Source organism: Rhea pennata, chromosome 8, assembly GCF_028389875.1.
Source record: "Rhea pennata isolate bPtePen1 chromosome 8, bPtePen1.pri, whole genome shotgun sequence".
Classification (NCBI taxonomy): domain Eukaryota; kingdom Metazoa; phylum Chordata; class Aves; order Rheiformes; family Rheidae; genus Rhea; species Rhea pennata.
Window position 1 is genome coordinate 12,641,734 of NC_084670.1, and position 13,563 is coordinate 12,655,296.

General features: G+C 56.0%; 1 protein-coding gene across 7 annotated transcripts in view; it reads right to left on the reverse strand.

Annotated features, from left to right (window-relative positions):
- The window catches only part of PTPRF (protein tyrosine phosphatase receptor type F), a 386,501-nt gene that overhangs the window by 22,647 nt on the left and 350,291 nt on the right, over positions 1-13,563 (reverse strand). For 6 of the 7 annotated variants that reach the window (XM_062581931.1, XM_062581932.1, XM_062581929.1 and 3 more), the window contains 3 exons: positions 10,842-10,957; positions 8,006-8,038; positions 5,002-5,099 (listed from right to left, as the gene is read on the reverse strand). In XM_062581931.1, coding sequence (XP_062437915.1) covers positions 5,002-5,099; positions 8,006-8,038; positions 10,842-10,957 — 247 coding nt within the window. The remainder of the gene's footprint in view (positions 1-5,001; positions 5,100-8,005; positions 8,039-10,841; positions 10,958-13,563) is intronic. The other variant, XM_062581933.1, reaches the window with a different exon arrangement.

Genomic DNA, 13,563 nt, shown 5'->3' on the forward strand with positions numbered 1-13,563 from the left:
CTCTCCAGGACTCAAGGGAACCACCACTTCACCCCCAAACTTCATGAGAGTAACACTTTCAACTCATCCTTCCTAAAGAGTAGAAGGGCTGGGAAACGGGACGGAAATGAGCCAGGAACAAAATTAAAAGTATAAAACTTTGGGGGCTGCTTTGCTTTACAGTGACAGGAGATGCTGTAAAACAGCAAGTGCAAAGCTAGCAAAAGCCCAATTAGTAAAACTCCTCCTTCCCAGCATGGAAGTGCAAGGAGCGATCTCTCCCCAGCAGCTTAGGGATCCCTGCTGCTGCTGCCATCAACATAAAGACAGAGCCAAACCACTGAGATGTGATTGGGAAGGGCTATTTGGACACTCCAGAGCACTTCACAAGTGCCTTGGAAACATCCCTGGGTGCCAGTTTGCTTCTTGGATGTTTGCTGCCCCCCTCTCCCTCAGTGCAGCTGCAGAGACCCCCAGAGCAGAGTCCCCGCAGCTCGCAGGCTCGGGGAGCTCGGGGCGGCCCCGCGCCGCTCGGCAGCCAAGGCTGCGGCGAGGGGAAGGTGCACGGGCCATCCGTGCTCCTCGGCCTCCCGCGAAATCAGCCGCACTAGCACAGGCACCGACCACCGTCAATCTGCGCTACGTCTCCAACAAGGATGTAACGCGCTCCCAAATCAATTGCTGGCTGCGCTTCAGCCTTATTATTCTTATTACAGGAACGTGAGTGCCGCACGCCTGCCAGACAGCTTCCCGACCGGCCCAGTAAACTCAGCTCCCCGGCCGCTGTCCGGCCGCCCCGGCGCAGCACCGCCTGGGCTCGCGCGGCCCTGGCGACCGGCACCTCCTGCGGCGCAGCAGCGCCCTGCTGTCGGAGCGTGCCCTGCCGTGCTCCCGGCCAGGGCTGCAGGCGCGCGAGACGCGACGTCCCCGGCAGCTTTAGGGGAAGCGCAAGCGGCCGGGGCTTTAGGCAGGCCAGCAGCGCTTCCCTCCACCGCGGGCAAACCGTGGGGAAGGGGATGTCGCCTCCTGGGGACGCGCAGCTGCGCTGCGAAGCAGGAGCACACCCAGATGCGTACCCTAAGGATCAGCAAGGCTACGTGTAGGGAAGCAGCCCAGGGACCGCCTTGCCCTGGGAGGAACACAAACCCATCCGTGCTCAGCTGCCCACCGGGGTGAGGTGCAGCAGGCACCCGTGAGGGCAGAGGTACTCGGGCACCTCCGCCCCGCTCTGCTCCCAGGAGCCGGCAGCTGGAGGAACGTGTCCATGGGACACGGCACGAGGGGCAACAGCTGCGAGTTACACATTGGGCAGTTCAGGTCGGACACGAGAAAAAAATTCTGCCCTGGGAAGGTGGTGCAGGATGCAGCCCAGAAACGGCAGTAGGCACAAGCTAGCAGGATCCAGCCCTGGCTGGACCCAGGCTGTGTGTGTTTGCTAACGGGAGAGGAGGGGACAGCGGCGCTCGGCCGGATGGATCCCACGGGCAGAGTGCGAGACGTGGCACGTGTGTGCACGCTGCTGTGAATGAGTGCGGGCGCCCCACGGCCAAGGGCAGGATCCTGCCCCACGTCAGCAGGCTGCAGCGTGGGAAGGTGGCCCACAGGAGGAGCTCCAACACCGCCTCGGCACCCGGCACGGATAAATAATTAAGGAGCTCGGCCTCCCCTCTACTTATTTAATTCCATTAATCCCACACAGTAAATTCACTGTGGCTCTCGCTGTACACTAAAAATGAAATACTCTCCCAGTGCGGCCAGGCCAGGAGCGGTTGCCAGGCCCTTGCACTCTGCTCCCGCCCGCTCTGCCGCCCGCTCGGGAAAGCGTGCTCAGCCTGCGCTGCGCCAGCTCCTGCCTGCCCCGCGCCACAGAGGCCGGGAGCAGAGGCAGCCCTGCCCGCAGCCAGCTCCGCTCCCAGCACCGGCAGTTCGACCTCTCCCGCCCTGCCAGGGAGACCCGGGGGTCCCGCTGGGGCCGCAAGGTCCTGCTGCCAGGCTCGGCAGCCCGCTCGCGCTGCAGCCGGCACACCGCTCGCTCTGCGCCGGCTTGGTCGCGCCGGCTGCTCGGCCACGCGGGCTGGCATCAGGTGTGAGCAATATTGTTTGTTCTCTGACCTGCGAGAATGGAGGCCAGACCGCTCCGAAAAATCCCTGCCACCCTCTCTGCTCCCTTCCCAGGCGCCTGAGAAGGTGCTGACAGGTCTCGTTTTCTGTAACCCATGCCTAGGTTCCCGTGCTATCGCGAACACCGCCAGGACAAGCGCCAGACTGATGGCTCTGGGCAGCTGGCTTCACTAGTTAAAGTGCTGTTAAATATTTGCTTTCTGTCTGGGGTGCCTACCGCTCCCGGGACGCGAGCCATCTATGAACAGCCCTGCGCCCCACTGAGGCGTCAGGCTGCCAGGCTGCTGTGCGAAAACACTTAAAACGCAACTCCTCCAAAGCGTAACCGAACAGCAAACGTGTCGTGGGGCTTCAGCTGTGCTGCCTTCGCCTCTTCCTTTGGTGCTCCCTGCTCAGCTGTGCTGTGTGCCTGGGCAGGCAGCGCTGCTGCCTTGAGCTCCAGAGGGATCCAACAGGATCGGGACCTCTGTCTGCTGAAGTGCCTGGCTCTGTAATGGTGCTGGGATCGCGTGGTCCCAGGGCGAGCGCTGGGGCTGCACGTTCGCACAGCGATTGCAATTGCACGGGAGGCAGCTGTGGCTCCTCGCCCTCCTCCGCGCGGGAAGCACCCGCTGGCACAGGCTGTGCTGCACAGCCCCCTTCCTCCCACCTCCGCCGTTTCCGCACCCACTCCACCAATTCCCTTATTCAACTGCTCTGCAGTTCCCCAAAAGGCAGCTGTTGTCCTGCCAAACCTGTGCACACGGTGACCAGGATGAGCCCGGCCCCATCTCACCGGCAACCCTGCAAAGGGAGCTGGCATTCTGTGTAAAGCCTTTTCCTCTCTGCTGCATCAAATGGGAGATGACTGGTCCCCACATGCCAACGAGGGACAGACATTTCTGCTTTGGGGCCCATCTTAGTGTCAAGCACCTTACAAGCCTGTCATGTTCAGTAATTTCAAGTTGATGAGGAGTCAAACGCAGCAGTATCCAGGGGAAAAAAATTACATGCAACAATCAGGTGCTTAATAGCTGCTTCAACATGAAAAGTACAACTGATTGGTGCTCTCAACCAGCCATGATATTCTAAAGGAAGAGAAATGAGAAAAGAATGGCTCTGAAAACAGCTCAGAGAATTTACCTAACGCCCATTTTTTTTGAAACAGTTTCCCAGCTCAGTATCGTGTTGCAGGCTCCAAACGGCGCAGGCCTAACGCAAGGATGGGAGTGCAGAGACACGCGATCCTGCTGCATCCCCACCGCACAGCAGAGGCAGAATCTGCCTGTAGCACGGCTGACAGCCTTGCTTTACATTTCAGCTGGACTCGTAACAAAAAGCCCAAGGAAGATAGATGCGGCTGCACACCTCGGTGCCAGACTTGCAGGACATGCATGAACACACCGGTAACTGCAAGGGAAGCATATTATTCCTCTAACCATTTGCCGAGCTGCAATGTAACGCTGCAGCTGGTGAAAGCTCAGCTCTTCCCTGGTCTAGACAGCAATATGGGGAGGGATAGCCAAGCCCTCTTCCTGGACATCTTTAAACCAGTGCTCGGTGCCTTCCTTAGATATATACAGCACACCCTTTGAGCTAGCTGGAATTCGTCCCTTACCTTCTCAGCACAGAGATCTGCTTCCCTTTCTTGGCATATATAATCTTACCTTGTGGGTACATGTTCTGATCTCATCTCATAAATCAGCGCAGGTATGCTGCAGGAAGGGGAGGCCACAGGCACAAACAAATAACAATTCAAACAGAAGCGATAACACATGCAAAGCACACTTCCCCAATTTATTCCCTCTTTAGTACTAGTGGGGGGTTTATTCCTAAGTCCCCTGCAGCTCAAGTGGGTCCTGCGTGTAAGCACAGGAAAACATAATATCCTGCCACTGCAGCTCCAATGGCTGCAGAGGAACTTTGCCCAATTTCACAAGTTTTCAATCTAGTCATCCAGCCTGGAGAGCGGTGAGAAAGGAAACGCAGCCCTTGTGCAAGCGCCCTTGTGCACGGCGACGCCTTCCCCTCGCATTCGCCCTTCTTGGCAAGCTGTCCTCAGGGGAGGAGGGAGCTGCAGGAGTAGGGCTGGAAGCGGCGCAGGGCAGGATGGGGGGCACCATGCGCACGGTGCACACCCGTGTGTGTGAGCAAAGACAGGATGCTCACGGTGCTGACGGTACAGCCAGGGGCTCCACTAAAAATAAGGAGGGAGCGTGCCTAAGTAGCAGAGGGGGGTTTGCAGCTCAGGACTGCAGAGCCCGGGCAGGGAAGACGGCCTGGGACTGCAAGCCAGGGCAGCAGGATATTAGCAGGATTAGAGCTGTTGTGCGTTTTCTGGCAGCTGACACATTGAGTTGCAGAGGCGAATGCCAGCGTAGTCCAGCAGCGTGCAAGGGGGGGCAGGAGCTGGGGAGAGCAGGAAGGAAAACACAAACGTGTGCTTGCCCCCAGGGGTGAATGGCCAAGGAACAGTAGCAGCAGTGTGCTGAGCTTGAATGGGGTGGGAACCACGGGGCACGGTGTGCCGTGCACAGGACCAAAATCCCTCAGCCAGCCTGCACAGAGGGCAGCCCCTGCGGAGCAAGCAGGACACACTAAACAGCCACGACCCAGGTGGGTAGACGCAGGCTCCCATTCACTCCCAAGACCGTAACCACGGTGGGAGCACGGCAGGCTGGAGCGTGATCAGCTGCAAGGCCTTTTTTTCCTGTACCAGCCATGTGTCAACTGCTTAAGGCGAGTTCCCACCGCTCTGGGTTTGGCAGGGAGAGCTGGCAGGTGCCCAGGCCTGGCTCGGGGCCCGGCCAGGGCGATGTTGGTGCGGAGGAGGCATTGCTCAGGTTTGCAGCCCGCTCCTCCGGGCGTCCGAGCAAAACCCTGTCCAGCAACGCTCCGCGCCATCCTGCCCGGCACGCTCACCTCGTACTCCTGGGAGAACTTTAGCCCGTCGTTGGCCTTCAGCCGGTCGATGTTGTCAGCGAGGTCGGTCACCGGGATGGGAGGGTGATCGCGCATGCCTGCCAGGGGAGACAAGGAGGCAAGAGGGAGAGGGGGAGGGAAACGGTTACAGCTCTGCACACCCAGGGAAGGCTCGACAACAGCATGTGCACGGCAAACCCGAAAGGTGGGTGCAAGGTGGACACATGTGACAACGTGAAGCGCTGGGCGGAATGGATGGAAAGTCGGCGAGACCACATGGCATGCTGCACGTGCTCTCAGAGCACATGGTTCGGTGAAACAAAAAGAACGGAGATGTGCGGAGGTGCATGACCGGGTGAGCATGCTTGGACAGTACAGCAACCGGGCGCACAGCAGGCCACACGGTGGGCAGGGGCTCGGGGAAGCCCCGACGGAAATGGGCTGAGGAGATGTTGTCAATGTGCTTGCCGGGGCTCCCACACAGGCTGAAGTTGAACACTTCGATTCTCTGGCGCTCTTTTCCCCAGGGGCTGATGCCAATCCTCTGATTTATCCCTAACAGCTATGTTAGCCAAAACAAAACTCCTTGAGACCTGTGCCAAGTTTCTGTGGCATATGCACACTTTTTTGGTAGGCAGGCACCGTGCCCCTGTCTCCTGCGGGGGTTCCAAAAACACAGCAAGGTCCCTGGGTCGGAGATTGCTCGATGTTCCCAGAGCTAAGGAGCAGCTGTGCCCATTGCTGCATAACTCAGCACTTCTCAGTGGGGCTTAGGAGAACGAGCTGGCTCTGGGGTCCAAAAATGCAGCTCCACTAGGCTGGCTAGCGCGAGCCACCATGCATAGTGACATGCCCAGCATCAGCTCCTGGGAGAGCTGCTGGGATGCAGCTCAAGCTGTGGCAGAAGCCCTGCCCTGCCTAACGCGGGATGCATGGTCAGGCCTTGCCAGGAGGCTTGTCTTGGGCATGGCAGGAGCCCTGTCCCGCTGTGGGGCCCAGAAGAGGGGACCCTCCTGAACCCATGCAGGGACACAGTACTGCAAGAGGACGCACGCGAGACAAGGAAGGAGCCCTGCTGGGACTGGAGCCCTGGGATTCAGGACTCAAATGTTGCAACCCCTTTCCCTGAAGCCGTGATGGGGAACGGGCAGGAACGTGTCTGTGAAACATCTCATCCAAAGTCTGGCTCACGCAAACCCCCAGGCTCGTGACTCCATCGGCTGTTCTGTGGGTTTCCCAGAAACCCATGTGGGTAATAATGATTATTAATAGGCAGAAGCTGTTGATTCACACCCAGGGAGACAGGCTGGAGCACGGCCAGGAGCTTCTCAATTGCTCAGGAGCTTGAACAGTGCCACAGATGGCAGTGATGGTCCGCTGAGGTGATGGAGCAGTCCCCAGGCTGGGTATGTGCATTTTACACAGCAGTGACAAGTCATTAGGTGATAACATGGAAGTGTCACTGCACATTACACCGCAGCCGCTGCACAGCAGGGCTCCTAACACCTCTGCCAAAAACACCTGCCATCACTGCATAAAGGCCAGATCGGATCCAACACACACCTTGTCCTTCTACCACTTGACAGTACAGAGCTACCCACTGACTGCTTGAGAGCACAGGGACAGACGAGGTGGGAAATATCTCTTTTCTGCCTTGTGCGGGAATCTTCCTGCTAACGATCTTCTGCTTGCCACCTCATCCACCAGGATCCCAGGGGTGGCTGAGCAGGCCCACAGACATCTCTGCACACTTTGCTCATCGGTGCCAGGGCTCCAGAGGCTGTAATTCAGGAGCAGCCTTTGCAATGTAGAGCCATTACTGATGAGCAATTAAACTGGAGAATAGTGTGAAGCCAAGGCAGAAGTGTGGGGCTGGAAGAAGGAAAAGACTGGAACACAACCACGCTATGTGATTTATCTGACTCCCAGTGTGGTCACCTATGAAGCACTAAGAGCCACGGACTGCAGCAGAGCTGCAGACATGTATTTCTACTGAGAAATGCAAGGGTCTTCCTCCAAAATTCAGTTTTGCTCATCAAGGGGAGTGTTGCAGCACCAAACGAGCTGCAAGAGCAGAAGGGGAGGAGAGGGAGAAAGACACAGTTGATAATCCAATATGGTGACCCTGGAACAGCAGCCACAAACAGTGCAGGTGAAGGCAGAGGGGAGCTGTGCACACTATCAGGACTTCCACAGGTCTTCCAACCACTCCGGCGAGAGAAGAGCAAGCTCTCCACTAGCTGGGAGAGCTCGGAGGTCTCAGGAACACTGCAAAACTGCAGACTACAAAGCCCTTGGCTCTGTCCCTGGGGCGCGAAAGCATCTATCCTACGTACTTCCCCAATTCCTGCGTGCAGACACACAGACCCCTTGTAGAGAAGTCAGGAGGACACACTTCTATGGCTGTTTGAGAATGAACCTGAGGCTCACAATACAAAGAAGAGTCCTGGTACTACTCCATCCAAGACCAGCATCCCCTCTTCCAAACCCGCAGAGGTGACCCAACCTCTGTGGGAAGCTGGTCTGCCTGAAGCAGAAGGAGCGTTCAACCTCTGGGTCGCAGAGCACCCTTCAATCTGTCCAGGAGGACTTTTAGCTGCCCTTCTCCCACCCCCAGGATAGTCAAGGTTATCCACCCTCTATGTTGGGCCAGCTGCAGGCCTGTGCCACGGCAGGGCCTGGCATGCAGCTGTGCGAGAGGCAGGAGGCTGCAGAGCAGGTGAAGGGCTGCAGCAGGAGCCTCCTGGCAGCTCAGCACCCAGCTGGTTTCCTTTAGCACTGTGCTGCTGTGAACTGCTGTCGTGCTGTGCAAACAGTACCCGAGCTTGGCCTGTGTGGGGCCCACACATCATGTCAGAAAGTGAAATCACTGCCGTTCTAGATTGCTGTGAGTGAGGGTGACCTTCATGACATTGGAACAAAAATTACAGAGACGAGAAAGAAAGGGAGAGAGAAAGAAAAAGCAAAAAAAGTGTCAAAGATAAATACAGGAGTTAAAACTAACTTGAAATATTCGGGCAACTGGGGACACTGGAACCTGCAAAGAAAAGAAACGGGGCAAGAACAGAAATCCCATTAGCCTTTAGTCATCATTGCAGAGGTTCAGAAATGGAAGGACAAAGAGATGGAGATGCAAAGGAAAGCACCATCTGCCACAGCACCGGGAGCCTCCCTCCTGCACTGGACTGGCTGCCGCCTCCAGGGTCTGCTCTGCCGCTGGCCATGACGCAGCGGGCTTTCAGCTCCGGCCAGCACCGACAAACCAGTGGAGATGCAGCTACGAGCAGGGCAGCGAATGAATCGTCCGTCGCTTGTGACGCCACGAGCTAACGCTGCTCGCTGCTACCCACAACCCCTGCCCAAACGGAGGCCAGGAAAGGTGCGTGGATGGTAAGTGCTGGGGAAACCTGCGCTGTTTTGTGGCTGGGAAGACTACCTACCCCCAGCAACCTCTTCTGAGAGCCCCAGAGCCCCTGGCCTGCTTGCAGCGCGCTAGCAGAGTAGAGCACATGCGCCTCGCTTCCTGGTGTACGTGAACACTGCCCAGTCGCTGGTCCTCTCAATGGCTTGGCAAACCAGCACAGCAGTACCGAGAGGTGGACAGTGGTGGAAATGACCCCTTTCTGAAGTAAGAACCACAAAACCGAGAAAGCTCAGTAACACCAACCCAATTAATAACGCATTAAATAAGGTTTCCCTGCTCAGCAGACTCCAGCAGGGAGACTGGCTACCTAACTGTGCTGGCTGGTGGCCAGCAGCTCTTGTCCACGTGCCTACGCAGTACTGCCGTGGCCAGGTGACAGGAGCAGCAGCATGGGAGCTCCGGCCCACTGGGCTGGATGGCTTCAGTGCCTCCTCGTTAATCAGTACGAGCTTGTCAGGAGCTGGACATGACACCTGCTTCAGACCCACAACGCTTCACTAGTGATGTGTGTGTGCGCATGGGGGGCAGCAAGAGGGGACATGCTGCCGCCGCGTGGTGAGGAATCATCAGCCAGCTGTGACAACAAGCTCAACAGCAGAGCATCCGAGGGGACCGTAGCCATCGCTGGTGAACTGGGCTCTTTGGTTTGTCTGGGTGTCTCCAGACAGCTCTGCAAACTTATCAAATTAGCCAGTGTCTTTGACTTACTCTGTGACACAGAAAGGAAATGAAAACATCCTGGGCCTTCCTCCTCCTCAGCTGCAGCTCCCGAGCCTCAGCTGCAGCGAGGGATGCCCTCACTGCAAGCACCCCAGGCGCCTGTTGGGGAGCAGTGCAGGCGTGTGCCTGACTGTCACACTCCCCTGCGCGCTGCAACCGACCAGCGTGCAGCAAGGACAGCTCTCGTGTTGCTGGGCAGTGGGACATGCCACGGGCTGGTCCCAGTGCACAGGCACCCTGGAGCAGCCCCATTCAACACCTCTCTCCGCCTCTGGGAGCAGCAGGCTGCAGCTGGCTGCGTGTGACCCCCTCGGCTAACGCTGCACCCAGCGATCTGCTAGTTCAGACGTTCCTCCAGCGCATGCTCCTTCCTTGCTCCCCACAGCATTTTCCTCCCACACCACAATCTCATGCCAGCTCATTTTATACCCTGATGATGTGCCAGGCATGCTGACAACTACCAGGTTGTTGCTGCATCCCACCCATGAGATCTGGTGTGTAGACCTGCGGAGGTGCTGCCTGGAAGATGCCCTCACTAGGGGTGCCCTGGCAGCTGCTCTGCCACTGACCAGGGCAGCCCACCCCACAGCAGCCAGGGTGAACGGCTGGTTCTCCCCACCCTCCTGCCCAGACACAACGGGTTTACATCAGAAAACGGCCCCTTCAAAACTCTCCTTTAGATGAAGCTCTTAGATGAATGAGCAGCAGGAGGAAAAGGAAGGTAGGTTACAGTCCAGGAGGAGCTGCAAGTTAGAAGAGAGCTGTAAGTGCCCCAGTTACTGCTGAGCTGCCCCACCATCACAAAAGCCCAAGCATTCCTCCACTTAATGTAGGACTTGCGGCTCTCTGAAAGGCTCCCAACAAGCCCAGGTGAGCCGGTCTCTGACTGCTACCATGACAGGCGCTGTGTTTCCAGCACCGTCACAGACTATGGACACAAAACAGCAGCAGAAGACCTTTCTGCAGCGGCAAGTTCAGCTGCCTCCGCCGGCTAGCGAGCCAGCTCATACCCACGGCACCGCAGGGCAGCGTGGGCATGACCGAGACGCTCAGCAGCGAGCAGTTGCGTGCAGAAAGCAAGGGCTGTTACTATACTGTTGTCCTCTGCTCTGAGACCACTGCAACCAGCTGCCTCTTTCACTGGGCCCAGCACTGACAGGGGAGCAGCCCAGGCTGCCCTCCCTCCCCGCCTAGCTGAGCCGAACCAGGCAGGCTGCACACTGAAGACCCAAAACGGGACATCCTGGGTGCCGAAGGCTCCCTGCACCTCCCTGGTCTCTCTGGTTGCTGCCCCTGAGATAGCACTTAGCGCTGAGCCCGGCACGGGCTCCGGCCCCAGCAGCGCAGAGCCTGGCAGCAGCGTGTGCCCCTAGGTTTTCCTGTGTGTACGCTGCTCCTGGCTCATGCTGCAGAAGTGCCCGGCCGCGTGCCCCCTCAGCAGGCGAAGGGCCCCAACACACGAGGCTGCCGCTTCCAGGCCTTGTGCGGCCCCACGTACCTGCCCTAACAGCGTCAGGGAAGAAGGACTCGCAGGTCGGAGCGGGGACACCTGGGCAGCCTTGACCTAAGCCTCCGGCCACGCCATCGTGACCGAGAAAGCGCTGAGCTGCGGCGGGAGAGGAGGGCTGCGACTGCCGCAGGCAAGGGGACCTGGTGATGGGGATCCACCAAGGGGACCGGGGGAGGCGCTCCCTACCTGGAGTCTGGTAATTGAGCCGCCGCATCTCGACCGGGTCGGAGGAGTGGGCCAGGAGTGAGTCCTTCAGGCCGATGGAGTGCTCGTCCTTGGAGGAGGGCGAGTGCGCCCTTTTTCTGGGGACAGAGGGGACAAGGCAGCCGGTGAGTTCCAGCAAGGCCCCGTGGCAGCTCGCGCGTGCCCAGACCCATTGCGGCAGCTTGTGCCGGCAGCATCCCCAACAGCAGGATCCGGGAGCTGTGGGGCCAGCCATAGCGGAGGCCTCTCCTGCACCCCAGACACCCAGCTCCACCACGCACTGCCCAGGATGCTGGTCAAGTCGCATCCTCTTCAGTCCCTCTGGTTTCCCATCTATGAAACAGGAAGGATCATACTAAAGTGATGACAGAGGTTTGATTAGTGAGACACTTTGAAATAATAATATTTACTAGAGAAAAAGCAGATAGACACAAGAACTTATTTCCTCTTACTCTCTCTAGGAACTATTTCCTGCAGTGGAAGGATATAATCAATTTTTTTCAAGTATTAAAAATATTTAAATATAGAAAGCTATAATATAATAGTGTAAAGGCTCTTCAGGGTGTGTTTTATTGGGCCATTAATACATGTCTTGAATGGTTGAAGGCACCCAAGGCGTGTATTAATGGAACAATAAAACACACTGTTGTCTCTTCATGCTATATTTATGCCTACAGCAATGCCACCACCTCAGGCTCTTGCTGGAAATTCACAGGCAAGGCAGGGACAGATCCAATCAAAAAGTGGACAAGAGAATATTAAGGAAAATCTAATACTGCAAGAAGGGTTTCTAGTGATTCTCTAAGTCCCACTTCTTGCTCTACGTTACAAGTATGCTGCATGTTCCCATGTAGTACAATGGGGGTGCTGGGCAGCAGCAGCAGAGGGGCTGCTGTCTTTTGCAGGATATGATGCTAGAACTATCTTGCAAGGAGTAAAGCAGGGACACCCTCCTCTTCGAGCCTGTGCTGATCCCGATGCTTTGCCAAGGCGCTGAGCACGCAGCAATACCCAGAGACTTTGTATTTGTGCAACAGCCCCAAATGGGTTTTGCCTGGTGGTGACCCCTTGTGTTGATCTCACATCTTCTGTAAGAGAGGGAGGGAACTGCATCTCTGCCAGTTTGCACAAATTCTCATGTGCTTACCATCCTGCAAATCGCAACAGTCAGTCTCTGCTTTCTGCTCTGTTGTGAGGCATTTCAAAGCATCCTGAAGAGTTGTTGTGTTCTGCATAGAAGCAGCCACATCTCAGGATCATGGGTGACCCTGAGCCACACAAGATCAGAAACACTCCGCACAGGCGCAGGGCATTATCACTACCACAGGGAGCTGTGCACACTGTTGCTGGCACTGATGCTTAGAAATTAAGTGAAATTTAGTGCATAAATCACAGCGAGTGAAACCTGTGTTCCCTCTGAGGCTCAGACTGTGAGCAAGCTCTGTCTGTAGCCAGCGGAGTATCAAACACTGGAGCTGATCAGTGGGGAAGACCAGCTTGTGAGTCTTTTGCTACTCTGAGTCATCTAACTGTCTCAGAAGCCTTCTAGCTGCCCGGGCTGAGACAAAAGAGCTCAAGGACTCAGAGTACTGATAGAAAGAAAGAAAAATAAATGGCAAACAAACAAAGCACTGTTCCTCCTCTCAGGAGCGTGGCAGGATGTGCCATGTGCAACTGTGTGCCAGCTCCTCAGCCCTGGAGGAAGGTGATCCAGCTTTCCCAGGGAAGGGCCACAGCAGATAATTAATGTTTGTCTCTCTCATTAGCTTTGTCAGGGCCACTGTTAAACAAAACCAGACCCTCCTGATCTCAAACTATTACTGCTCTTCAGGATCAACTCATTCCCATTGTAGATGTGAAGCTGTAAATATGCTGCACAATTATCTTTGGAAGAAAATCCCTCCAAAGAGAAGCCGGGCAGTAAAAAGGCATAGGATAACACAGCATTGCTCTTAGCATGCAGGTGGTGCTAGAAGTATTGAGCGGATATGCTGTTGCTGCATGGGCTAAGATGCAGCAGGGACATAGAAGTCAGGTGCCAAGCACGGTGGGCTGGTGCTACTTCCTTGTGCTCAACCCACGTTAAGTCTCTGCGACAAAGCAAAGCTAAGCCAAGCTGGAAACAGCATCTGAGGGACCCAGGTACAGACAGATTGGGGAAGATGGGGATGAGGCTGTTTTCTCTCCTTAGAGCCAAGCAAGCATCTTGCTTCTTACAATTGCCTGGTATTTCCTTAAAAATTCCTTACTATAAACTGATGGCACCTGCACTCTTGACTAAACAGCTCACAGTCTGAGGATACAAAGAAACACCTGTAACTGCTGGTGCTTTCATTTCCAGATTTTTAATTTAATTGCAAAAACAATCTGGAACATCTTCATGTTGGAACGGTCTCCTAAAGAGCTGCAAGAGCCTGACAATTAATAGGAGGCTGATGCCTTTGAGGAAACAAAGTCTTTGTAAACCCCCAGGGCTGGCATGCCCCACACCCCCAAAAACAAAGATGCCCCTTGCTAGCTTGAGGCTTGAAACAGGCTGGTAATTTTAGCAAAACAAGAAGATAAAATGGATTCCTACCTTTCTTGTTTACTAGATCCAGAGAAGAGCAGAAACAGAAGAAAGGAGATGATCACTGACACAGAAAGGCACTGACTGCACATGCACAGCAGAGCTCCATTTAATCAGACAACAAAGCCAGCTCCC